General features: G+C 46.1%; 2 protein-coding genes across 2 annotated transcripts; both read right to left on the minus strand.

Moving 5' to 3' along the window:
- Positions 1-1,565: 1,565 nt before the first annotated feature.
- Positions 1,566-13,690, minus strand: Syce1l (synaptonemal complex central element protein 1 like). Its single transcript, XM_051201796.1, has 11 exons — positions 13,582-13,690; positions 6,531-6,593; positions 4,826-4,885; positions 4,584-4,658; positions 3,955-4,002; positions 3,654-3,708; positions 3,045-3,108; positions 2,230-2,299; positions 2,070-2,154; positions 1,892-1,964; positions 1,566-1,685 (listed from the first exon to the last, which is right to left on the minus strand). Exons 1-11 carry the CDS (start codon positions 13,646-13,648, stop codon positions 1,566-1,568), a joined length of 780 nt encoding a protein of 259 aa, XP_051057753.1. The 5' UTR covers positions 13,649-13,690.
- On the minus strand, positions 11,768-21,487 carry Mon1b (MON1 homolog B, secretory trafficking associated). Its single transcript, XM_051201870.1, has 5 exons — positions 20,970-21,487; positions 19,182-19,571; positions 17,846-18,665; positions 17,406-17,553; positions 11,768-14,924 (listed from the first exon to the last, which is right to left on the minus strand). Exons 1-5 carry the CDS (start codon positions 21,115-21,117, stop codon positions 14,724-14,726), a joined length of 1,707 nt encoding a protein of 568 aa, XP_051057827.1. The 5' UTR covers positions 21,118-21,487; the 3' UTR covers positions 11,768-14,723.
- Positions 21,488-24,678: the final 3,191 nt, after the last annotated feature.

The following is a 24,678-nucleotide window of genomic DNA, read 5'->3' on the forward strand; positions in this document are numbered from 1 at the left end:
AAGGCCAGGGTGAAATGTGTGAATGCAGGATGACTTGGGGTGGAGAGCAAGAGGAATTCAGGAAGGGCCAGCATGAATCCTAGATCGGATTCAGCTTAATCCCCAAGTCAGTTGTTGTACAGAGAGACTGAGGTATTGGCTAAATGATAAGAAAGTTCTTCATAATAATGATGGCTCCCACCTTCACTGTCCTTCCAATAGGCTTAGAGTTTCTATAAGTACTTTTCCATGTGTTTTCAGTCTAGGTCAGTGGTTCTCAACCTTCCTAATGCTGCAACCCTGTAACACAGTTCCCCCAACCATAAAATTATTTTGTTGCTACTTCACAACTGTAATTTTGCTACTGTTGTGAATCATAATGCAAATATCTGATATGCAGGATATCTGATATGCGACCCCTTAATGGCTCACAACCCACAAGCTGATAACTGCTGGCCTAGGACCTCCACATAATAGCTAGCTGTGTTTTATAGATGAGGAAATTGAGACAGAGGAAAGTTATTTGCTCAAAGCCAGAGAGCTTGTATATGACAGAGCTGGGGTTGCAGGGGAGACAATGAGGTCCTAGGTTGTTTTCACTAAAGTGCCCTATCTCTAAAGAGAGGCACATTTTCCCCTGGGGTGGCTTGAATGAGAACGCCCCCGCCCCATAGGCCGATGTATCTGGACATGTGATCCCTAGCTAGTGGCACTGTTTGGGAAGGTTACAGACTTTTAGGTACTGCAGCCTTGCTGGAGGAAGCATGTCACCAGTGGTTGGCTTTGGTAGGGGACAATCTGGCTGCATTTTCAGTTCATTCTTTGTTTTCTGCATGTGGATGGAAATGTGATCTCTCAGCTTCTTCCTGCTCAAGCCACCTTCTGTCACTCTGTCCCTACCCTTATGGACTCGATCCCTCTGAAATGGTAAGCGCAAATAATCTGTTTCTTCTGTAAATTGTTTTGGTCATGGTGTTTTATCACAGCAACCAAAAGTAACTACTATATCCCTGCCCTGCTTTTGAGCACATCCGTGAGCAGCCTCCACCAGAACCTTTCCCATCCTTCACAGTTGGTTTTTTCCTACCTTGGCTCTAATATATATTAACAGCCCTGTGGTGACTGCCAAAGCTCCCAGGAGACCCAGTGCCATGGGCACTCCAGATGAAGGTTTGCTCAGAGAGTATGTTGGCCTGGAGGTCTGGACAGCAAGGAAAGGCCTCTATGAGACAATAACCCAGCTGTAAGAGGGACCACAGGAGAGAGGGACAGGTCAAGGACCATGAAGAGAACATTATTAATACCTGGGGAGGCTAGGACTTCTCTGGAGCACAGGAGTGTCTGCCTGGATCTCTGTTGATGAGTAATGCTTCTTATTCTGGGCGTGGCCAGGGGAATGGGGTGACTCCTTATCATCTGACACTCACTCACTGGGCTGCTCAGGAGCATGAATTATCTGTTGTATGCCTATGGCTGATGAGTGAAGTCCAGCTGAAGTTCCATTCAGAGATGACCTGGACATAGCCAGGGTCTGTGACTTCTAGCAACATCATATGGACAGACTCAGTGGACTCTAGGAATCATCTTTATTTCTTGGTAGGTCTTAAAGGGATGTGAGCACTGGTGGATCCTTGTGGGCTAGCAGGCATCCCTGTCCCTGGCAGCTCCCCTGATGGCTTCAAATGATGCTGCTCCTCTTGGCCAGCCTAAGGGCAGTGGGAGCAGGTTGCTGACACCCAGAATCTCAGACACTGTTATTCAGACATCCTCTTGTCTGCACCTGCCAGCTCCTGGTGGATCCCTCAGCATGTCCAAGTACTGGAGATGCCTGGACTCCTCTGATCCTCCTTTTCAGGGGACCTCTGAGGGCCCTGACTTACTTATCTCTAGTTTCTGCTCACTAGATACCTACCTCTCCCCTGTTGTTCTGTGTTTCTGGGATGCTCTGGGACTGCCCCCCAAATTTCTCTAGCTCTGTCTTCTGCCTATGAGAAAAGCAGAGAAGAGAGAATGAGCAATTGCCCAGGGCATCAGGGAGGAAGAGACAAGATAGAGGCCTGAAGATCTGAGACCCAGTCTGAGGACCATACCCACAGTTCCCAGGGGTGTTCTGGCCCTCCCTGGCCGTCTGCAACCGTCTCTCCACTTCCTGTAGCCGGGCACGCAGCAGAGTCCCTGTGGGCAGTGGCTGGACATCAAGGTGTGTTCCCAAAGCCATGTGCCCCACCGCCCATCACTGCCCAGCCTCACTCTCCATCAGCAGCTGATCTATGCTGAGCTCCATTGTGCTGATCTCCTGGGTCAGTCGCTGCTGCAGCACCTGTGAGGATGGAGGCCCGTCTCTCTGTCCCTCTGTCCTGACTACACCTCCAGATCATCCCTTTTTGCACTTTTGACAGAGTCCTTCCCTACCCCAGGTCATTTGCTCAGATTTAAACTCTGCAATTTCTACTGTGGCTACAGATACACTACACCCCAACGTCCCCTCTTATTTCTCAGAATCTATCTCTTACAACTTCTCCAACCCCTACTTCCCATTTGCTGTTCTGTGAATGTTCCAGAAGTTCAGCTTTTCTCAAGGATGCACACTTATCTTCTTCACTCAAGTGCTCATCATATGTGGTTAGATGCCAACAGGTGAGAGGCAGTGCCCCAGGCTTACAGGCTTCTATCTACTTTGCTTTCTTGGCTAGACTCCGGGTATATATTCCCTTACCCCTAAGAAGTGAGGTAATAATGGACTTTTGGTGTATCTCTGACTCTCCCTACCAGTAATGCTGCCTGATGCTCCCATCTGCTGCTGAATGAAGGTTTTGCAAGGTTCCCATGGGCCACTTTGAGGAGACACAAAGTCCACAAAAGTCATGACAACAGCCAGCAAAAGGAGCTAGGTATGGAAGTGAGAGGTGGTAAAAAGCTGCCAGTTGTGGGTCAGAGTTGATAGGAAGATAGGAGTCAGGGTTTCTCTCAGGATGCTGGGCCTGAGCTGGGGTGGGGACCAGACCGTTCACAGACACACTAAAGCCCAGGGAGGACTGGAGGCTGGAAAGGACATCTTAGCTTACATGGAACTCCCAGCGGTCCTTGCGCTGGCTTGTCAGATCCTCCAGTTGCTTTCTAGCACGTAGCCTGTGGACAGACACCCAGCCTTGAAAAGTTGTGGCTAGGACCCACTCAGCCTTCAGGTCCTGTGCAGTGCTCCCCTTCCGGGGTCTGTAAAATCCCCCTCTCTCCACCACCTTTTCTTCATGCAAGCTCTATTCCCACCCTACTTAGCTGCCCACTCCACCCCAGGCTTAGGAATCACCCCAGTTTCCTTAGTCTGAATCCTGACAAAGGGATTGTATGCTTTCTGAGAGGGGACAGATCATTTGCCCTCAAACTCTGCTTGAGCCTCCACTCTCTTCAAGAATGCTTCTTTTTCTTTTGTTAAATGCGATCCATTATGGACCCCTCTGGGGGACCACAGCCCTGTCCATCTTGTTCCCAAGAAAACTGTATGAGGGTGCAGTTTGTCAAGTTTATTCTACTTCCACCTGTTAATGATCAGGGAGCTATCCTGTCCTGATGCTCTGTGCTACAGAAGGGAAATGAGAAGTGTGTATCCATGACTGGCTATACTAGCTCTTGCTCGCTCCTCCTCAAGCTGGGGCAGAGCTGGGAAGGACTCTTACCACTGAGTCTCACTTTCCCTCTCTTGGCAATGCTTCTGGAGGGTCAGCAGAGCCTCTGCGGAGAAAGCAGACATGACAGTAAGATGAGGAACCTTGGGGAACAAGGTTAGGCAGGGGAGGGGGAGGGGCTATATGACATTGGACATTGGTGGGCGCTCACAGGATGTGGGTGCATCCTCTACAAGAGTAGCCAGGGGAGAGAGTTGAGAGAAACCCCATGACCCAGATTTCAGTGGGTCTCCTGTGGCTGCTCAGGGGATAAGCTTTGTGAAGCAACAGAAGGATAAAGAATGATAAATACCTTGCTTTTTGGACAGGACCTCCTCTAGGTGTGCTTTCTCTTCGTTCACTGGAAAACATGATGACACTTTCAGCCTCTAGAGGCTACATCCCATATCCTCACTGCAATTTCATCCAGTAGGCAAAATCACACAGAAGATAGGGAAGAAGTGAGGTATCATTTTTCCTACCCTTGTAACCATCTCCCACAGGGGTCACCCGATTCCTTTGGCCCATCCCTCCCCCCAATTCCTTCTCCCCCTCCACCTCCCCCATCCATGCCATCTGTAAGTGCCAACAGAGTCAAGGGCACAAGTTCATGCTGGAAGGAAGAGTGAACTATTCAAGAAGCAAATGCCATATCAGGAAGAAACAGAGACTCTGAAGAAAGAAAATAAACAAAAGCAGAGGGAGGGAGAAACGGGGGTGGAGAGGGGGTAGGACTCTGGTTTTGGATGAAATCATCAAAAATGGGCCTGTCAGGACTATCTGCGATGTAAACTGAAAGATAACATGATACCTTGGACAATCTGAATTATATGGGCTAAGAGGATTGCGGGTGAGGGCACAGCTCCGGTGAATGCCCCGAGTCATGTTTGGAAAGGCCATGTGGTTCAGGCATCCCTGGGTCCCTCTTTTGGCCACACTCACAGGAATCTAGTTCCTGATGCATGGCCTCCTGGAGTGCTTGAGCCTCTCCCAGTTCCTCACTGGATCCCTTCGTTGCTGGACCAAAGAAAGAAAGAAGGTACTACCCTGTGGGCCCAGCCCTGCTGTTTTTCTGCAGCTTGTGGCATGGCTTCTTCTTTTTCAGACAGCCCTGCCAGGAGGCACTCACAGTCCAGGTTCCTTCCTGCTCATACCAACTGGCCGGTCTAGGTTCCCAGATTTACCTTGCTGCAGCTCATTAATTCGGTGAATCAGGTCCTCAATCTGGGGTTCCAGGCTTCCCTCTGAAGAAAGAAGGCAGACTGAGCCAGAGGACACAGATGCTTGGCTGTCCCGGGCAGCAGGAGGAGGCCTGCAATCTGGTGCTGCGTTTCTACCGCTAGCCATCCACAGGCTATTCTGGAGCACCTGCTTTGTGTTGGGATCTGTAACAAGTCCTTGCAGGACTTTCATTCTGGGTGGGGGAGATGGCTGTAACCCAATCTGGCAGCAGTTCCAGTTACAAAGATGACACAAGGTGAGGTGTTAAAGAACAGATGGGTATTGCTACTTCTTGAGATATGGAAAGATCCAAAATTAAGGGAGAGAAACGGTCCCTGTACACTGTTGGGAGGGGTGTCAGGAGTGGGAGTTACCCCAGAAAGAGGGAATAGCATGTATCTCTTACAGTGGGAGTGGGTGGGACCCACATCCAAAGCCACAGAGAATGGGTAAACAAGTGAGGAGGAGCAGTGAAAGCAGGAAAGGGAGGTCCTGCAGGACCACTAAGTGTAGGCTTACAGATGCATCTGAGTATGGTGGAAGCTCCCATAGGCCCTACACTCTTCAAAGGGGGCAGAACAGGCTGCCTGCCATTCCTGCCTTTCTGGTCCCCAGCTGTCATGAAGGCAGCAGGCTTTCTAGTGACAGGTGGTACCTTGCAAGTTCTCAATGTCCTTTTAGAGTCACTTCTGACCTCATAGTCCATTTTACATCTCTACAGGCAGAAGCCTTCCTTCTGCCTCATCATGCTCTTGATCAAAGATGAGTCACAGGCATTAGGATATAAAGCTGCTTTACTTTTGCTGGGTCTTGCTGCCAACCTTGAAAGCAATCGGGGGAGCTTAGCCCTGGACTTTTAAAGATCACAGACTTTTTGTAGGCACTTATAGAAAAGTAACTGTCCTCAAGGTGCTGACTGCAACTCTCTGCAGCCCAGAGGCTTTATTTCACTGGAGACGATCAGGATGGGTCATCACACACCTCTCTAGTCCTGCAGCTTCTATACTAAGTTTTAGTCCAGGTAACAATTGCAGTAAACTGTGTGAGCTACAGGGAGAGAAGGAAAAGGGAAGGCTCACTTTTGTTTGAAGAAAATCAGTGGAAACAACAGTTGAAGCTGAGAATGGGTTGGTGATCTTACTTCAAATGCAATATTTGCTCCAGCCCTTAAAGTGGTACTCAGTACAAGCTAGCTCTCAGGTTCCTTCTCAACAAAAATGCCAAGTGCAGAATACTCTGTATCGTCCTTTGCCATTTGTGGGTTTTAAAAGGACAAGGAATATATACCCATGAATGGAGTTTATTTTAAAAGAATCCCTGGAAGACACTAGATCATTTAAAAACTGCTGCTATGAGGAAGTAGCTCAGTAGTACAGTAGTAGTAGTAGTATTCAGCCTGTAAAACTAATAAACAAACAAACAAACAAACAAATAAATAAATACTGTTGCTTGTCTGTCTATGTGCCCCTGTAAGTGGAGAAGGATTTTCCATCCTCTTAAAGATTTTGAATTTTTAGCTGAGGGACTTCATTTGTGCTCAAAGAATAAAACTGAGTAAAAATAAGTACATGCAATAGGACGTTTTTCCAGAGTTGTGAGTTGAGGGTTTTAGATTCTAACCCTGTTTGCCTGACTCAAAACCCAAGACTCAGACACAGGATACCTGACCTTTCTGTAGCTTTTTCACCGTCTCCAGCAAGTCTTCAGTCTTACTCAAAGATGTGGCCTGCCCTGTAGAGAGGAAAACCAGAATTACAGGACCAGTACGAGTACAGATTAAGCCAGAAAAGACGCAGGCCCTAGTAGAAGACCAGCAAGGACCCTGGGCTACAGCCAAGGCTGGACTGAGAGTCAGGTTTCCACCGCAGGGCACCTGGGGAATACTGTTCTCTGTATCTATGGATCACAATATATATTGGATGAATTAGCTTTTCCACAAGATGACAAAAGACACTCTAGAACTCCCCTTAGTCAAACTCGGGGTTAGAAGAATGTGGGTGTGAGGAATCTCTTCATGTACAGCTGAAACACTGTTTATGAATCTGATCAATATTATGAAGACTAGGAATCAACACACACACACACTCACACACACACACACACACACACACACACACACACACACACACACACAATGGAGAACTTGGGGGAAGCCCTACGTTAACAAAGACTTGTACTCAATTGCTCAGGCCTCACTTGAGACAGGGAAAGAGCCTTTCAGCAAAGGGCAGGGCCCAGGGTCCTCTGTTTGGCCCAGTCTTGTCCACCCCTCCCCTTCCCTCGCCTCTGACTATTTAAAGGCACAAGGAAGAGGGTGGGAAATTCACTCTTGTCCTTTCTAGAAAAGGTGACTTGTGGCTTTGTTCTTCTCTTAAACTCTCAGTTCGGTTTCATAGTTTATCTTGTATGGGCTTTCATTCCCGAATCTTGATTAAACTCCTTATGTTTAACCTTTTGGCCTCAAAAATATTGAGCAACTGCATAACGTTCTCAAAAATATTGAGCAATTACACAGCCTATCTCCCTCCTTATTAGCACTATTACTAGTTATGAACTCCTACTTGGAATCAGTATAGTACCTCTCCACTCAACCCCATTTAAACGACTATAGAACAATGGGAGAGCCACCAACATTAAGAGATATTCCCATCAGTAAAGTTAGCAGCATATTCTTCCTTGAAGCCAAACAACTTAACAGTCAATTCTGTTTGGAGTGTAAAGATCTTAAGGCCAAACATTTGTAAGTTTGGGGCTGAATAATTTTGAACACATTTACATTGAGTGTCCTTTTAATACCAAATACTGAGATCTAAAAACATGAAAGTTGATCTCTAAGACTGACTTCCATTAATATCGCAAAATTTTCAAACATTAAGTTTGAATGGACAGAAGAAATAAGAAAGAGAAAGAATGACCTGTAGCCTATATCAATGAACTACAATGGAATGAACTTACTTGGCCCCTGATTCAAGAATATGAATTTTTCATGATGCATGCTTCTACAGATGTTTTAGTATGAGCCCATATTACTTTAAAAATTCAAACAAACAATCCTAGGAAGAATGCCATAATTCTTGAGAACAATGATAAAAGCTCAAATCCCAGTGACCTGCTTTCTATAGAAAACTGGGAAGAGAAAATATATAGCTCATAAGCAGAGACCATAGGCAGAAAGTGCTGCTCCACAATAGTAAAGAAAGTCCCTTAGCCTCAAACCCCAAGTTCCTCAGTCTCTCTCCTTAGAAGTCATTCAATGATCCAAGCTGTTGATTGACCTACACGCAAATATCCTTTCTCTACAAACAGGACACTATGTCTTACAGGAAGTCACAGATCTTCTATTTTTCACTTGACAAGCTATACTGATGATCAGTTTCTTCTTTTTGATGGCTGCATAGTCTTCCGCTGTACATATGCCATAATTTAAAAACAGTCTTATACTGTTGTCTGTAGGGTGTCACCTTCACAGCCATAAGTGATGCCATGTTCACATTTTCCTTTCCTTAGCTGCCAGGACAAAGAGTAGATTTTCCTCTGTTTCTGTCATTACATGCCATATTGTGTATAACTGTTTCCCATATTTCCTTTCGCTTGAAAAGATATTTATCACTGAATTATGGCCCATCATAAGCCAGTATGACTTCATCTTAAGTAGTTATATCTGCAAAGATCCTATATGCTCATTAGTTTGTGTTTTGTATGTTTGTGCACTACATGCCTGGTGCCCAGAGGTCAAAAAGGAAGTCAGATCCCCTAACCGGAGTTACAGGAGGTTGTGAGCTGCTGTGTGGGTGCTGGGAATCCAGCCTGTGTCATGTGAAAAAGCAGCCAAGTGCTCTCAACCATTGAGCCTTCTCTCCTGCCCTGACAGTTTTAATTATCAACTTGCCACAACCTAGAATCACTGGAGAAGGAAGCATCAGTTGAAGAATTACCTAGATTAGGTTAGCCTGTGGGTATGTTGCTGGGGGATTGTCTTTACTGTTAATTAATGCAGCAGGGTCCAGCCATTGTGGTACTATCCCCTGAGTCAGGGGTCTTGAAAAAAACAAAAAGACTGGTTGAGAGCAGGGAGTAAGAAGGCAGATGGCCTAGAACCTAGAAGCAACTTAGATGCCCCTCAACCAAAGAATGGATAAAGAAAATGTGGTACATTTACATAATGGAGTACTACTCAGCGGGGAGGGGGAGACCAATGAAATCTTGAAATTCGAAGGCAAATGGATGGCACTACAAGAAACCATCCTGAGTGCAGTAAAACCCAGAAATAGAAAGACAAACATGGTATGTACCCACTCAATATGGATATTAGATATTGAGCAAAGGATTAATAGCCTACCAGCCTCCAGAGAAGCTAGGAAAAAAGGAAAACCCTAAGAGAGACATACATGGTCCCTTGGAGAAGGGGAAAGGAACAGGAGCTCCTGAACAAATTGGGAGTGGAAGGGTAGGGGAAAGAGGAGTGGAGAAGAGGAGTGGGGAGAACATGAGGGATCAGGAAGATTGAGTTGGGGGATGAATAGAGGAGAGCAAGATTATAGGTTTAAAGAGAAATTTGGCACCAGGGAAATGCTCAGAGATCTACAAGAATGATCCCAACTAAGAATCTAAGCAATACTGGAAAGGCTACTTTAAATGCCTTTCCCCTATAATGAGAATGATGACTATCTTAAATGCTATCCTAGAGCCTTCATCCAGTAGCTGATGAAAGCAGAAACAGAGATCCACAGCTAAGCACTGAGCCTGGAATCCAGTTGCAGAGGAGTGATGAGCAAAGGGGTCAAGACCATGCTGGGGAAACCCCACAGAAACAGCTGGCCTGAGTAAGAGGGAGCTCACAGACTGTGGCCTGACAGCTGGAGAACATAACCAGGTCTCCAGAACGTGGGTGTCAGCTAGGAGGCCTGGGTAGTCTATGGGGGCGGTTGAACCAGTATTTACCCCTAGTAAAGAAATGGATTTTGGGAGCCCATTCCCCATGGAGAGATACTCTCTCAGCTTAGATACATGGTGGAGGACCTAGGCCCTGCCCCAAATGACTTGACAGACTTTGATGATCCCTCATGGAAGGCCTCACCCTTCCTGGGGAGTGAATGTGGGTTAGGATGGGGGGTTCAGGGGGGTATGGGAGGATGGGAGAGAGAGGGAACGGGCATTGTTTGCAACATAAGATTGTTTCTTATTTATTTATTTATTTATTTATTTATTTATTTATTTATTTAAAGAAGGCAGATGGCTGCATAGGTTTCATTCTGCTTTTAGCTGTGGATCTGTGGTCTGACTAGCTGCTTGAGTGAGTGCCTGCCCTGACTTCCCAGTTGTGTTGAAACTGTAAGCTAAATAAATCCTTTCTCCCCTAAGTTGCTTTTCATTAGAACAGTTTATCACAGCAACAGAAGTGAAACTGGAGCATTCTCTTTTCAAATAAGGTCACTTTTTTGCAATTATCTTTTTATTCTGTAACAATTTCATACAAATGTATAATGTATTATACTTTGAGGCTCTGATGGACCCAAGTTGGAGAAAGGGGTCACACTTTTATTTCAATTAATTTTGAGGATGCTGTACATCAAACTTGGAGACTCACACATGCTAGGCCAGGCCTTTACTAGCTAAGTTATGTAGCCAGCTTGAGGGGCACACTTTTACCTAGTACCCATCCAATGTGTTTGTTTTCATTGCCTTTGCACTTTAATTTTTTAAATCATGTAGACATGGGTAGAACTCGGCATTAGAAGTCTGTGGGATGGAGATGACAAGGTCAGAAGTACTTGGGTCCAGAGGACCCATGTTCGGTACCCAGCACCCACGTCAGACAGCTTACAACCACCTGACTCCAGCTACAGGGAAGCTAATGCTCTTCTGGCCTTCTCTGGCACCTGTACTCATATGTACATACTCCCCCATCTCCCCACCCGAACATGAAAGTGTAAGTAAAATCTTTTTTTTAAAGTTTCATTTAACTAACATCCCCTTCTCAGAATTAACCACTGTCAGCAGCTCAGTGACTACATTTCCACTTTTTAGAAAGAAACAAAATACATTTCATGTGTCACTTATTTAAAAAAAGTTTAATACCCAAATAACAGTCTAAACATCTAAATCTTTGAATAAATAGAACTTCCCTTCTCGTTGGCCCTGAATCTCATTACCATTACATAACCATCTCTTGTAAGTTGCTATGTCTCCTTCTGAGACATTTTTATTATTTAAAATAATTTTAATATTTTGCAAAGAAAGAAAAGCTCATAACAGAGAAATGTGTTTGCTTAACATTTTATGGGTGTGACAGCGTCACGATGAACTTGACACACATGGCCCAGATGCTAGGACAGTTAACATCCACCCATATTTGCTTCTTCTGTTACTATAATCACACCCAATATGATCAGTAATCATCTGTAGCATCTCCAATACTCAGATCATATGTAATGCTCTCTAACCAGCCCATGCGTTCTCCAGCAGGCCTTTGCAACTACTTCTGCAAAAGCTCAATCTGTGGTTTTCCTCTCTTTGCCTTTTAACTGCTAGTCATAAGACCCTTGGTGAGTGACAAGAACCATTTTTTTTTAAAAAAAAAATATATCTTTAGTTACTTTTACATGTTTGAATGTTTTGCCCTGCATGGATGTCTGTTCACCACATGTAGAAGTCAGAAAAGGCTATCAGATCCCCTGCATCAGGAGTTTCAGGCAGCTGTAAGCCTTGGTATGGATGTTGGAAAATGAACCTGGTCCTCAGAAAGAGCAGCCAGTGCTCTTAACTGCTGAGCCATCTTTCAAGCCCCCATATGATGAGAAAATTTTTAAATTTTAATTTAAAAACTTTTAAATCTAATATGTCTGTGGACTTAGAACAACAAAAAACTTCCTTGTTTGGGGGAAAAATAGCTTGCGAAAGGTAAGTCCCCTTTTAACATTTTATTTTGAAATTATTTCAGATGTACACAAAAGTCGTAGAAATAGGCTATGGTACTCTATCAGATCCTCCATGTTTTGAGTGTCTTTCAACTGTAAGTTGCAGATAGTATGACCCATTAATACTTAATATTCCAGTGCATGTTTCTTATATACAGAGATCTCAAGTAACTGCACAATAGCAATTGAAATCTGGGGATAACATTGGTCCAATGTATAATCCTCGGGTGCAGCTCAACTTTCCCTTTTCCTTTCATATTTTAAATTACATATTACTCCCTATTTTCCTAAGAGATTAAATAAAACAATGAATCACAAAAGGCCTCCATTTTGCTCCCCTCCCCCCCAATCCAAGGCCCTTAACCAGTTATCAAAATGTGCTTACCTCACTTTCCAAGCAGCTATTCTTGACAAGCCCTCCCTTTCTTGTTTCAATCCCAACTATTCAATAATAAAATTAAAACTTCTGGGGCCCGTCTTTTATAAATGACTAATTATATCAACTGAAAATGTTTCTCCACCTCTTTAACAAAAATCTACAATCTGCATGGCTATCCCTAGATTTGGTTATTTATGTGATCACTTCTTGTATCTCTGTTTTTGTAAGTCACCATTGACTGTCCTCGGTCCATGTTCGTGTAGCCAATCTCCTGTTATTACCTAGCATGGAGGCTACAGATCTGGAAGAGCATCTGCTGAAAAACATAAGCCTCCACCACAAGGCCTAGATGCTACTGGTGCTAAGTATTATCCCTCTAAGCCCTCAATGGCTATGGAACATACCTGATAGACCTTTCAGCTTCCTCCAGTGCCAGTGAAGTCCCTCACTACTTCAAACTTGAGGGATTTGAAAGGTTGATGTTAAGCTTTCAAATCTCCGTGGTACTGTATCAAAAGCTTAATAAAGTGCGGCTTGTTGCTGTCTGATTTTTATTCTTTGAAAACTGGCACCCAACCTGTGGCTACAATTTGAGACAAACTCTGTATAAATGATTTCATTATTCACCCATTTAAAAGCAAGAAAAGAACTGTGTTCGAAGCACCAAGCCGATGTTTCAGGTGCCCAGGGAAACTGCAGGTCTTGTTCTGGAAGGTCACACCCATTGTTTTGGAATCTGAATAGACAGGTCTGGCAAGATGCCACCTCCCATGTCTGGTCATGTAGTGACAGACCTGGTACACAGGAGCAGAAGGTGAACACAGATATGGACAGAGTTTGAACAGCCTTCGAAGTAGGGTGGAGTCACTGCTCATGATATTTTCTCTACTTTAGAATGTTTGGGAATTTTCTCTAATTAAAACAAAAATGCTCATTAAGTGGATTAACCATGAGAAATATTTTCTTTTGAAGGAACTGCAATTTCCAGTGGTTTTTAGGCCCCCAGTGAGCGGAGAAGCTGTCATTATTTAAGTCAAAACAAATTTGAGAATAGCGTAGAAAACCATTCTCAAGAGCCTTAAAAGAAAAAACAAAAAGCATGTAGTAAACCATGTAGGCTGACTGTGAAATAACACGGAGGAGTTCCTCCTCTAGGCTGTGTAGTAACAGGGCAGTTTTTGTGAGCATATAAACCCCTTTCTGATTTGCCTGGTAACCGTTCCTGAAATGAACTACTTAAGTATTAAGGTCAATAAAGTTGGTAAGTTAACCTAGGTGATGAGAATACATATTATTTATTTCCACTGTGTGGAAGTTAAAAATTTCAATAGGTTAAAAACATTTTTTTTCCCTAAAAAAAATTACTCTCGATTATTATAATGGGCCAAAGCGTCTCCCCCTCCACCCTGTGGGCCTTCGCTACCTCCTGTGTCCTCAGCCTCCTCAGCTCCCAGGCACTCTGCCATCAGAGGATTCAGCTCCGCAGCCATTTCCCAATGTGGGGCATCTGCGCATGTGCCACGGAAGAGTGGAAAAACAGTGGCAGGGAAAAGCAGCACGTGCTGCTATACATTGTAGGAAAGCAGGGGGCGGGGCGACACAGGTTATCTGCATTGAGCAAGCGCAGAACATCTGCAAAGCAACTGATAGTGAGCACGCATGCGCCCAATCACAGGGCCCTATCGCTAAACAAGGCTGGCTGCAGGGTAGTGGGCAGTTGAGGAGGGTTGTGCATACAAGCTCTTTAAGGGTTCTTCTTTAGATTGCTGCTTCAGCCGGCCAACGTCCAGAACAAACATGTTTGTGCTGAGTAGCAGCACTAGAGTTCCAAGTCCCATCTGGTCACAGATCTTCACTAAAAGGGCCTAAAGGAATTAGCTTTCTTGAGTAGAAGCCTTAGAGACTAAGGGTATCTTCACCAAGCTGCATCCCGCTGCTGGGTTAAGTCATGTGGCATGTGTTACACAGGTGGATGCTGGAGGCAACTGAATTGGTGGGGCTTGTTTTGTTTGTTTGTTTGTTTTTTTAAGTAGGGAAAATAATGGAGGAGGGGAGGACATGAAGGGCAGAGGGATGTCTTGTGGGATTCAACTTTCGGCCCTTTCTGTAGTTTTCTTTAAACATCCTTAGACTGGTTTCAAGCGTAGGCTAGCCCTGCATTTCAAATTCTAGAGCCCTTGTGAGTTACCCACCCCTACCCTGAGGACAGCCTCAGCCCAGTCTCAGGTATGCTTGGAAGATGGACATGGTGGCAACCTGTGCTGCTTAGAAAAGGCTTGGAGGGGCTAGCCAATGATGAAGGGTGTGGTGGCATTGTTTGTTAAGGAGGTGAGGCAGAAGTCAGAGGAGGCTTTCGACTTTCCTAGATGTGGAGGGAGGAGCATGAGGGGGCTCAGAGAGCAACCTGTGGCCCTAGCTGCTGTCACCCTTCTCCCATTTGTGGGCAAACCTGAGATCTTGCCCACCTGCCCATGGAATTGGGGACCAGCCCCTCACAGACTTATACCCATATTTCCAGAGTAGAGACCGAATTTAAATGCCAAATGTGGTCACTCCAGCAGTCATTCAGAGTCCTGTGAACAAGCCATTGTTGGGGACCTGGTCCACCGAGGTGGAGGGAGGAGTGGAATACTTGGGTGGGTAACGGATGAAAAGCCGGTCCTCTTCCTTCCTCACCCACCGCAGGAGCTTCGTCACTACTAAGATGGCCCCTGCCTTGGTCACGAGGGGGCTCAGGCAAGTATAGAGCTCAAATTTGGAGGTCACCTAGAGAGATGGGGAGGAGACAGTCAGATGGGTTAAAGCTAGCAAGGAACAATCCTGTGCTCCCAAACCCTGCCCTGTGTGCTCTTGAAGCTTGGGGACAAGATTGGCAGCAACTGGGTATGGCTTGCTGGGCTAAGACAGGCAATCTGGGATAATCCTGTGAAGACAGGCAGACAAGAGGCCAGCTGGATCAGTGGCTTCAACTGGGTCATTCTGACTGAGTATATGTGTGTTTCTCAGTTTGCTTATCTGTGGGTTAGAGATAATGGTAACACCAACAAACAACACTCAATATTCAGTGAGCAATCATTGCATACAAGGCTGTTCCATGCTCCTGCCCCTGTGTTTTCATCATCTATAGCCTTGTATAACTCGGGCCTCACACCAACCTGTGACCTTTTCTGTGCCACTTCCCACTGCTCTCCCTGGGGCTCTTTCTGCCCCAGCAACTTTGGCCTTTCTTTGCCTCAGATCTGCAGTCCTTTATGCATAGGCAGTCCCCCCCCCCCTCAAGGCACCCAGGCAGCTCATCACCTTCTCTCCACTGGGTAGCCATCTTTTCAGCAAGCCTTCTCCCAACCACCTGATTTAAAACCCTAGACCTACTAAATCTTGGTTTTAAAATGTCAGTTCTTTAGACAAAGATAGTAAGAGATTCCTAGGTATCTAGGAAAGACATTATAAGTGAGCAAGCAATGCTCATATGTGACAGAAATGGCTGTGGGAAACAGGCCCAGGCTGACTAAATCAGGGGGTCTACTGGCTAAGTCAGAAATAACTGCCATAAATGGCAGACAATATTTTTAGACTACCAAATTCAAGAGAAATCTCATGAGGCCATATTCACATAAAATATAAAATTTGGGGTCAGTGAGATGGTTCAGTGGATGAAGGCACTTACCACCAAGCCTGACAACCTGGTAGGAGAGTATGGATTCCCACAAGCTGTCCATTGGCCTCTACACTCAATACCTGTGTGCATGCACACATACATACAAGCTAAATGTAATTTTTAATTAAAAATCCCAACAAGAGTTGGTTTTTATATGAAGTCCCAATTATAAATTTCAAAAGTAGGGCCATTATGAAACACCCCACCGCCAGGTGTTAGTGGCTCACCTTTAATCCCAGCACTCAGACTCAGGAGTCAGAGGTAGGTGGATCTCTGTGAGTTCAAGGCCAGCCTGGTCTACAGAGCTAGATCCAGGACAGCCTCCAGCCTCTAAAACATTACAGAGAAACCCTGTCTCAAAAAAAAAAAAAAAAAAAAAAAAAAAAAAAGAAAGAAAGAAAGAAAAGAAAAGAAAAAAGATCTTCCCCTGCTCCCAGGAACTGCTACAAGTCAGATTGTAGAGGCACAGTAAACTGAGAGGGAGGAGTAGGATTCTGAAACCACAACTGTGTGGGCCATGCCTGCCACAGGAGCTTGCTGATTACCAAGGGTGAACACTAACTCTGTGGTAGAAATGTGACAGGTTCCACCTTAACTACGTGAGCCAAGCCTGCATCACATGCCGTTGAATCAGTGTGGAAACTGGCTCACCCACTTGCTGCACGACTCTGATCATGGTCCAGCAAGAGGAAGCCAGAGCCAAGGGGCACTCTACAAGCAAGCTTACTAATGTCCTTTGAAAGTGCCAAGGCCACAAGGCAATAAAGCCTGGAGAACCTTTCCAGAACAAACGAGACCAGGGCACATTAAAAAAACAAAACAAAACAAAAGACAAAACAAAAACCAACAACAGATCCACTGTATGATCCTGGACTGGGTTCTGGACCAGTAAGCAGACATGAACAGACAACTGCCAGAATGCTTATGAAGCCTGGATTCTATGTCACTGCAGTGTTAACTTCCTGCTATGGCAAGCCACTAGAGTTTTGTGAAAGATTACCTTTGGAGAAAGTGAGTGAAAGGCCTTTTTATGGTAGTCCTTTATACTAACTTTGGCATTTCCAACTACAAAATTAAAAACAACAAAAACCCTAGCCTAGAACAATGTTGAATCCATATTAATATGCACTGCTATTTTGAACCTGGTGGGGAAGGTTTTACTTCCTAAGGGATTGTCTGCCTGGCCACCAGTCTCCCTCAGTAGCTGATCTTTACAGTCCCACAGGAAGGTCACTCCAGGTAGAGGGCATGGAGTGGTCCTGAACCAGCTGTGGTCAAGGAGGGCCAGGACTCTATACTGGTAGACAGGGAATTGGCAAGCACCAATAGCTACAGATGGGATCTTAAAAAGTCCAAGACCCTGTCCTGATTGTTCATGGGGGGAAAACAAAGAAATGGCAGGGTTAAGATAGGGTTGCAGACAGTGAGAAATCCTTCAGTAGTTTAAGACACTTGTCACCAGATCAGTGGTACAGATAAAGGCAAAGCCTAGGCAAGTTCCAGTGTGCCTATGGGGGCTGCTAAAGCTAAAGGGTTCATCACAGGGCTTGCAGTAGGGAACTAATTTACTGACAACTTGACCAACTCACCCAAGCCAGCAGTGTCTCCTTCTCCGCCACATGGTAAATGAGGCGCAGGGGCCGGGAGGTGCTATGGAGGCGAGCATGCAGGCGGTGATACAAGTCCGACAGTCGCTGTCGCTCCTCCTCTCTGCTGTATGGGGCCTCTAGCTCAGGACTGCAACAGAGGGAGGCAGTGGCACTGTGAATCATGGACCTGCCTCCCCTCAATGTCTAGGGATTGTAATTAGGTTATAGGGCTCATCCTCCCGAATAAGACAACAGGGTTTCCAGTGGTTGTAAGCCAAGCTGCCTCCATTAAACTAGGAAGAAGAGCCTTTTCCCCACTAGAACAGAGAACTGTCCCTCCTTTCTAGAACATGGCTGGCTATCTCTCCTAACGCATGTGTACAAGATGCTAACAGTCCTGGTTAGACATGTCTGTAATTACCTGTAAAGTCAGGGCCCACCTGGTAAACTGTGGCAGCTGGCGGTGTTGGTCAGGGATGTCCAGTGGCTTATAGAGGAAATGCCTGAGGCCAGGTGCTCCCACAGCCTGCACACTGTAGGCAGGGGCATTGGCGGCTGGTCCATTAGAGAAGCTGGCAGCCTCCCCAAGAGTACGCAGGGCACCAAGGTTGTGCATCCCATCTTCAACCAAGCGCCGGCAGGCAGCCATGGCATGGAAAGCTTCACGGTTGGTACCAAGCAGCAGCAGGCAGACAGGCATGGAATCCAGGCGAGCCACATAGGCATAGAAGAAACCATCTGGGTTGAAGCGAGGCAGGCACACAGGTGCCCATGCCTCACCTGCTGCAAAGGCTGGTGCACCCACCCAGTCAAGCAGCAACTGAAGATCAGCCGGGTCCAGCCGGCACTCAGCCAGCACATTCCTCTCCTGGGCTGCAGTTATCAGTCGGCCACCAACAGCAAGCACTGATAGGGCCAGGCCTGGGGCTGTACAGCGCCGGAGTAGTGTACCCAAGGCATCCCGTAGTGGTCTGGCCAGAGGCACACAGCGTACAGCACCCAGGAGCAGGGCACCTGGGTCTTGCTCCACACTGTCCAGAAGCCGGTCTAGCGTGCGTTCCGAGCCAGCCAGCAGGCGACGTAGGTCATAGTTCTGCTTATGTGCAAAGATGCGGGCCACGCTTGCACGTGTTAGCGTGCTCACAATTTGTGCGTGCACTGCAAGCAGCTCACCCCGTAGCTGTGCTGCTGATTGTGGAGTCCGGGACACAGCCACCAGCAGGAGGGGACCCTGCTGCAGGAACACCAGCTTGTGGTCCTCTAGGGGAAGGAAGAATGGGCAGGGCAGAGGCAGACGAGGAATGAACCAAGGGGTCAGACGGGACACCTTTCCCAAACATTCTCCAACACACACAGCACCTGCCCTGAGCCTGCACTCCTACTCTGTGAGCACCAAAATTAGGGCAAGGACAAGCTAGGGGTATCGGGACATTTGTAGAGTTAAGTGGGCTGCGGAGGAATAGGTAATTTGTACAGACAGCATGGAGTCAGGGTGGTGGGAATTGTGTGACGGACAAGGACTAAAAGAAAGCCAGGTCATATAGCACACCTCCTCACTCCCAGGCAACCTGGTGGTATACTGCCAGCCACTTGGATGGAACCTAAAGAGATGGACCTCCAGACAGTCACCCTCACTGACTTACTTTTGGTGGCCAGACAGACTCATGTAGGCTGGCAGACATGCAAATCTACCTAGGGCTAGTTACACTGACTCTAACCACCTAGCTATATTCCCAGCCACCAGTCCCCATCATTCCCCCCTTTCTCTTCACTCACCAGCATAGATGGCACGGATGGCATCTCCTGCACTCTGTACGAAGGACACGAGGGCTGTCATCACACCCATGGTGGCAGACAGTGCCTCCACACTACCATACCGTGAGTAGATGGGCTTGCCTGCTTCACTCAGCACAAACACATGCTTCCGTTGGCTGCGCCAGTCCTCATCATTGGGGTCCTCATCATTGGGGTCATCATCATTGGGGTCCTCATCATTGGGGTCCCCATCCCTGGGGTCTTCTCCCTGGCCCTCAGAGGTACCCTCAGGCTCTCCAGTGGGATTGCCATCTGAAGCTGCAGTTTTCCAGGGCTCACAAGTGCTTGGTGGGGCCTCAGCCTGAGGTTCAGGTGACAGGAGGCTGGATGGCTGGTCCTTGGCCTTGGATCCTGAAAGGGAGCCCTGAGTGGCTCATCTCCCACTAAGCATGTATTTCAACAATCTATCAGTCCCTTACCAGTCCCCTGACTCCCAATGACCCAAGCATGCTGACAAAGATCTCCATATGTCTTCCTAGGTATTTGGTGAATAATGGCTGACACTGGCCGGGACCTTTCTAACCATGTCCACTAACGCTAAAGTTTCAATGAGCCCCACCCTAAAAACACAAATAACCCAACATGTCCTCACTGTTGTTCCCTGGCCCCTCCATTATGTCCTTTCAACACTGCCATTCCTGGCTCTTCAAAGCACCCCACTCTCCGAATAACTATTATCTACAGTGGCTCTTCATTAACGTCTCTGACCATGTATTCTCCTGATGTGTACTTACTCACTGAGGGCAGTGGCCACTATTAAAACACACCCACTGACTCTCCTAATCCTTCTTTACTCTTATTCACATCCACTCATTCCCAGTAATGTCCACTAAGTCTCTTGGTTAACCATACTCCCAGTAATAGTCCTTATTTCTCCCATTATAGTGGCCATTAACAGCCACTGACATCCAGATCACCAGGACTCCCCTAACCTCAACTACTCCCCTACTTACTTACACTGCTACATCAGCACCCCAGCAAGTACATATTAATGTCACCAACACTTTACTCTTCAATAACCTTACATGACAGCTCCATGCCCCTCCACTTCACCAATGGCCACCATTAACTATTACTAACACATAAGGCTTTTGTGATATTCAGTCACTCCCCCCCTCTCCCTGCCAAGATTATCATTTTAAATCCACAATGAAACCCCTTGCTTCCTTCGACACATATTCATTCCCACTGCCACTGAGGTCTACTGAGACATGCAAGGACAACCATTGATTTGCAACCTCATCTTAATTTTCTCACATTCAATGTTTTCATATTTTCTTAATTGCAAACTGACAATCCCATGTTTCCAAATACCCATGTAACTTGTCTCAGTTCCCATTGCCTGTCAAGATAACACTTTAAAAACCCAACCACACCCTTTTTGATTCTTCAAAGATCTAAGCTCAGGTCAAGTACATTCTGATTTCTCTACAACATAAAAGTGTACCAGGATGTTAAAATGGGATTGACCATTCTGGACAAATTAGCACAGTCTATCTTCTTACCATTGACCCCTCATGATAGGATACATCCTGCCCCTCCCAGACACTCGCTGGCTCCCTTGTCATTTCTCAGTGATTTCAATTAAATCAGTAAGTCTGCGACCAACTACTGATAAAGCTATGCCTCAAGCTACTTTCTTGGGGTCCCAAAGACTGCCCACTTGTCTTCCGTTGATCTCTTTCCCCTTGAGTTGGCAGTGACAACCCCCAGGGACTGCTTCCAAGGCTCCATTGAGGGAAGCTGTACCTGCGTCCTCCGGGTCCCCATCTCCGGGATCCGGCGTGCTCGAGTGAACCCCTTCACTGTCTCCAGCCTCCTCAATGGGCAACTGCGTGTCCACCGAGTCCTCCACGCCCCCGGGGGCTGGGACAGCACTATCGCCTCCGGCCTCCATCTGCACATCCCTGGGGAGAAGGGGAATGAAGGGTGATGGGCAGCAACAGAAAACTTCTTAAAATCCTTTAGGGAGTCAGGCCCCCTGGAAACATTCCTAGTGCTATTTCCTCTACAGTTTTCGACAGGACGCGACATTCATAAACATGATCAAATACTTGCACCCTCCGGCACTTTCGGAAGGGTGAACTCCGATGAGTCTCCGCAAACTACGATACATTAACACCTGTTTCAACCCCACATCTCAACTGGGTGGACAGCAACACTTCCCGGAGCCGCGGCGGCACCACACTTCCTGGTGTGGTGAGGATATGCCACACTTCCGGAAGCGACGCCTCCCGGGACACTTCCGGTTCCACAGCGGTATTTACTCCCTGCAGCACCGATGGTCGCCCGCACGCTGCGTTTCCTCGCCGTACAGGTGGCGCGGGACTCTCATGGAACTCTATAGAATCTTCACTGAGCGACCCTCTCTCGGACGCAGGCAGGGTCCGCTGTGAAGTGTGGTGTACCAAGGACTACCGACTGAAGAGGGCGCAGCTTGCACGCTAGGCCAAGAGGGCGGAGCCTGGTTCCTTTCAGCCAATCAAGAGTAAACTTTCCCTTATGCTCCTCCCCATTCATGTAGCGCCTCTGCAAATACTGTGCGCTAATTGGTGAATGCCATTCCTTGACTGACATCTCGCTGTTTCTAACCGAAACCTCGAGCCTGTTCCTGTCTTGACTGGAGCGAGATGACGCCGAACCAATGAACTCGCTTCCTCAGAACTGGGACATCTCTCTCCTTTATTGAACAGGAGAGGTGGGGGCGGTCCTGGGGCGGAGCGTGTGCTTGACGGACAGTCTCTCGTTCCAATCGGAACGTCGCGCGCAGCCCAATCAGCCTATGGGACTCGGGTGCTGAAGCAAGAGACGGGGCTCTACTTGTAGGAGTCGGGATCACTCCAGCCTGTGCGAGATGCGGCACTACGGAAGCAAAGGCGGACGGCCTAGGGTTGGTATGTGCGGGCAACACGAGCCCTCTTCACTGGCAAGGAGAGATTCTGTGGACCGAGGCAACTAGACCGTCAGCCTAAACCTAGGGCGGGGTGGAGGGGTGGAGCTTTCAGGGACTGCTGTGTTCTGGTTGCCTGAGGATTCTGCCTAGATGGATGAAGAGCCACCCACAGTGGTAGTAGGGACTCTGGTGTCCCTAAGCACCTAGAAGTTCATCTTCAAGGCTGCGCGGGTGGGGATGCCTAAGCGACCAGAAGGCTCTCCAAGCCGACAGTTCATTTTGTTTTTGAGTCAGAGCTCCTTATAGAGTTCAGCTGGCCTTAAACTAGCGATCCCACTCCTTCATCCTCTATATCTGCCTACCAAACTCAGGTCATGGCAGATTATAGTTGTGCTCCAGTACCCCTGCAAAACCATTAGGTTTAATATGAGGGTGTGGCTGTACCTGCTGTGGTCTCCCAGGTCCTTTTTCTCTGGGTCTTTCTGTACATCCGTCTTTGAGACGGCTTAAGCCTCTCTGCTTCCTGCCTCTGCTTCCCTAGTATTTGAAATTACAGGAGTGCCTAGGACACCAGGTTTGTGTAGTGCTGGAGGGTTTTTGTTTCGTTTTGTTTGTTTTTGTTTTTCGAGACAGGGTTTCTCTGTGTTGCTTTGGAGCCTATCCTGGCACTCACTCTGTAGCCCAGGCTTGCTGGGATTAAAGGCTTGTGCCACCACCACCTGGCTGGTGCTGGAATTCTACCCCAAGGCTTCATATGTATTGGGTCAGCACTCTACCATCTGAGATATATCCCCAGCTCCAAGATCAAGGAAGTGTCTTCAGCCAGAAGACAAAACATCCCTAAATATTTAGATACTTAAGGACAAAACTTCAAAGTACACTACTGCCAAACTGACAAAACTCAAAGGAGAAATAGCTCATAAAGATAGGTGTCGATTTCAACATTCTGTGCTTAGTAAAAGAGGTCAGAACTGGTAGGCAAAAATAAGTAGATAGGTAAATAAATATAAATAGATAAATAAGGATACAAAATATATAAACAGTAGCCAAATTTAGTTAATTGATATTTATGAAACCATTACACCCAATTGCTGCAGAGCAGACATTCTTTTCAAATGCACATGCTGGACCATAAAAATGGTAATACATCTTTAGAAACTAAATCCTTCAGAGAAAATTATTTGATTATGACAAAAAGTGTATAAAGTGTTAACAGGAGAATTCTTCCAACATTAGAAATTAGGTCAATACTGATCATATGAACATATGAACCAGGTATTAATTCATTGGATATTAAGGAGTCTCTTCAGCTTTAATGAAAGCAGAAACAATGAAAAATGCAGAAAATGCAAATCATTAGTGCTCACAGGAAATTTACAACTTTATATGCTCACATAGATATGAAAAGAGATGCCCTTAATCACTGATCTACATGTAAACCTTAAGAAGATAGAAAATAAAGAGGAAGCTAAACCTGCAATAGGAATAAGAAAATAATAAACATGGAATTCAGTGAGATAGAAAACATACAGTCAAAAGAGAAAATATAGAAATATTTTTAAAGGGTCAGTATAGCTTAAAATGTGTGTGTTTAAGTGACTAAATCAATGATCAATAGGATTGAAAGGTAACATGATTAGAGATCTCTTAGACATATCACAATGCTATAAATTAGTTTTGAAGAGAATGAAGTATAGGTAGTTATGCTTGTTCATATCTGAGGGATACCAGAGTTAGTAGAAGCTAGGTAGCATAACTCAGGCTGGGAATGACAAGTGACTGGGCTAGAGGCCAAGAGATAACTCAGTTTCTCACACCCTGTCCCAGGCTTGCCTCATTGGAGACCTTTTGATTTTGTTCCTACATCAGAGTTCTTAAGGGCACCCATTAGATTGGTGCCTCTCAACCTGTGGGTTGCTACCCCTTTGGAGGTCAAATGACCCTTTCCCAAGGGTCACCTAAGACCATTCTGCATATCAGTTATTTACATTACCATTTATAACAGTAGCAAAATTAGTTATGATGTTGCATGAAATAATTTTATGGTTGGGGGTCACCATAACATGAGAAACTTTATTAAAGGGTCACGGCATTAGGAAGATGGAAAACCTTTGCCTTAGAATGTGTAAGTTGGTAAGATGCCTAGTTACCAGTGAGATTCAAGGAGAGGATAGAGGAGTAGATACACCTTTGTTTGCATCAACATAGTTGTCCTTTGCAAAAATGACCAGTAGATGGCAGAAAAATCCACATGATAGAGACTTTCTAAAAATCCACTCACTGTCCAGTGAACACCAGGAAAACACCATCAAATTGTCATGGGCTTAGGTCCTCACCTCCCTGATGAGACACTGACATGAAACTGTCTCAAGACTCTCATTTCCCTCACACTTCTCTTCATTAAGACTCACTAGGAGGACCTAGTCTACTCTGAAGACTCCTTTCGAAAGGTTTGAATATGCTGCTTCACATTTGGTAGTAGCATGTTCTGAATTATAGCAGAGATTAACAGTATCTGAAATAAGATACTATTATAGTTCAGAAGTAAGGAGAGCTGGTATTTGT

The sequence above is a fragment of the Phodopus roborovskii genome, unplaced genomic scaffold, assembly GCF_943737965.1.
Source record: "Phodopus roborovskii unplaced genomic scaffold, PHOROB, whole genome shotgun sequence".
NCBI classification, from domain to species: Eukaryota; Metazoa; Chordata; class Mammalia; order Rodentia; family Cricetidae; genus Phodopus; species Phodopus roborovskii.